The 1,775-nt window shown below is 31.8% G+C and overlaps 1 protein-coding gene across 1 annotated transcript; it reads right to left on the bottom strand.

Moving 5' to 3' along the window:
• Nucleotides 1-110: 110 nt before the first annotated feature.
• On the bottom strand, nt 111-1,715 carry PKNH_0005100 (SICAvar, type I (fragment); the record flags this gene model as incomplete). The annotated part of the gene is made up of 2 exons (XM_039113477.1): nt 111-731; nt 1,584-1,715. Coding segments are annotated over 2 exons (753 nt in total), but the record flags the coding sequence as incomplete, so codon positions are not given.
• Nucleotides 1,716-1,775: the final 60 nt, after the last annotated feature.

Raw genomic sequence — 1,775 nt, 5'->3', positions numbered from 1 at the left:
ATATATATATATATATATATATATGTATATGCATACACATATACATATACACGTACATCTATACATACGTATGTGTATGTATATATATATATATATGGTTATTCCCTTACCCAATCGGTTGATGTCAGGGGTCCATTTTTTCCTTTTTCCTCTTTCAGCCATCTTTCTGATATACATTGGAAGTGTTTACATAAGTCCTTCACTTCGTTCATTGCCTTTGCAGCTGCAGTCACAGCGGCATCGTTCTCCTTGACAATGTTCTTCAATTTGTCCTTCACTTCCGTTTCCTTCATACCAGCTCCGTTAATTTTGCACTCGTCATAGTCTTTCTCTTTCCATTGGCAAGGGACACAAGGTCCCTTGCTACTGACACCATTGCAAGAAGTTCCAGGTTTATCCTTTGGATTCTGCCACGAATCAAATGCCTTCTCTATCCCCTTTTCAATATCACAAAGAGCCTTTTTTTTCATGTGTTTTGCATACGAATGAAGTAAAAAACAACCCATCGTTTGTCTAAACGATGGGTTGTTCTTTAAGACGTCGTCGTCTGTCGACGACGGCGTCTTGTACAGTTCTTTAAAACCCGCATGCAAAAAATTGCATGCCGTCTTTTCAGAAGGAGATGCATCTACCAATGTTTTACATCCTTCTCCTTCTTCATTTCCTTTTCCCTGTATTGCTGTGGACAGTTCTGTCCACAGCGCCTGGACATTCTTCTCCCAGAACTCATTCTGTACGTGAAGTAATATATATATATATATATATATATATATATATATATATATATGCATATGCATAAATGCATATGCATACATACATATACATATGTATATACATACATATGTATACATACGTATACATATACATGTATATGTATATATGTATATGTACATACATACATGTCTATGTATGTACACATATGCGTCCGCATATGTCTGCATACATATGTACATACGTATATATGTATATATGTACATACGTATATACATATGTATATGTATATATACATACATCTATGTATACGTATATATATATGTATATACATATACATGTATGTGTGTATGTACATGTACATACGTACATGCATATATGTGTACATATGTATACACATATGTGTATACGTATATGAGTTTACATATGTCTGCATATATATATATATGTATGTATACACATATATACATATGTATATACATATACATGTATGTGTCTGCATATGTATGCATATATATATATATATGTACATACATATATATATACATGTATATGTATATATCTATATATGTATATGTATATACACATATGTGTCTGCATATGTATACATACATATGTATGTATATATGTACATATATATATGTATATGTATGTATATATGTGTATGTATATGCACATATATGTACATATGTATACATGTATATACATATATGGGTCTGCATATGTATGCATCTGTACATATGTATACATATACATATGTATATATATGTATGTACATATACTCCTATGTATGTATGTCTGTATATGCGTATATATACATATATGCATATGTATGTATGTCTGTATGTATGTCGCCTGCCTTCTTCTCTTACCGCAGTTGTCGTTTGTCCTGCTGGATCCGTCTGTGTCCATAAGTGCTTCATACATTCTAGGCGTTGACACATAGTTTTGTCGTTGCCACTTCCACTGTTGGCAACATCCAATGTACTCTTGATACATGCAACAGCTAAAAAAAAAAAAAAAAAAAAAAAAAAAAAAAAAAAAAAATGTTTGGTATAAACTAT

Source organism: Plasmodium knowlesi (genome assembly GCF_000006355.2).
Source record: "Plasmodium knowlesi strain H genome assembly, contig: PKNH_00_75, whole genome shotgun sequence".
In the NCBI taxonomy this organism is placed as follows: Eukaryota; Apicomplexa; class Aconoidasida; order Haemosporida; family Plasmodiidae; genus Plasmodium; species Plasmodium knowlesi.
This window is presented reverse-complemented; position numbering and strand designations above follow the sequence as displayed.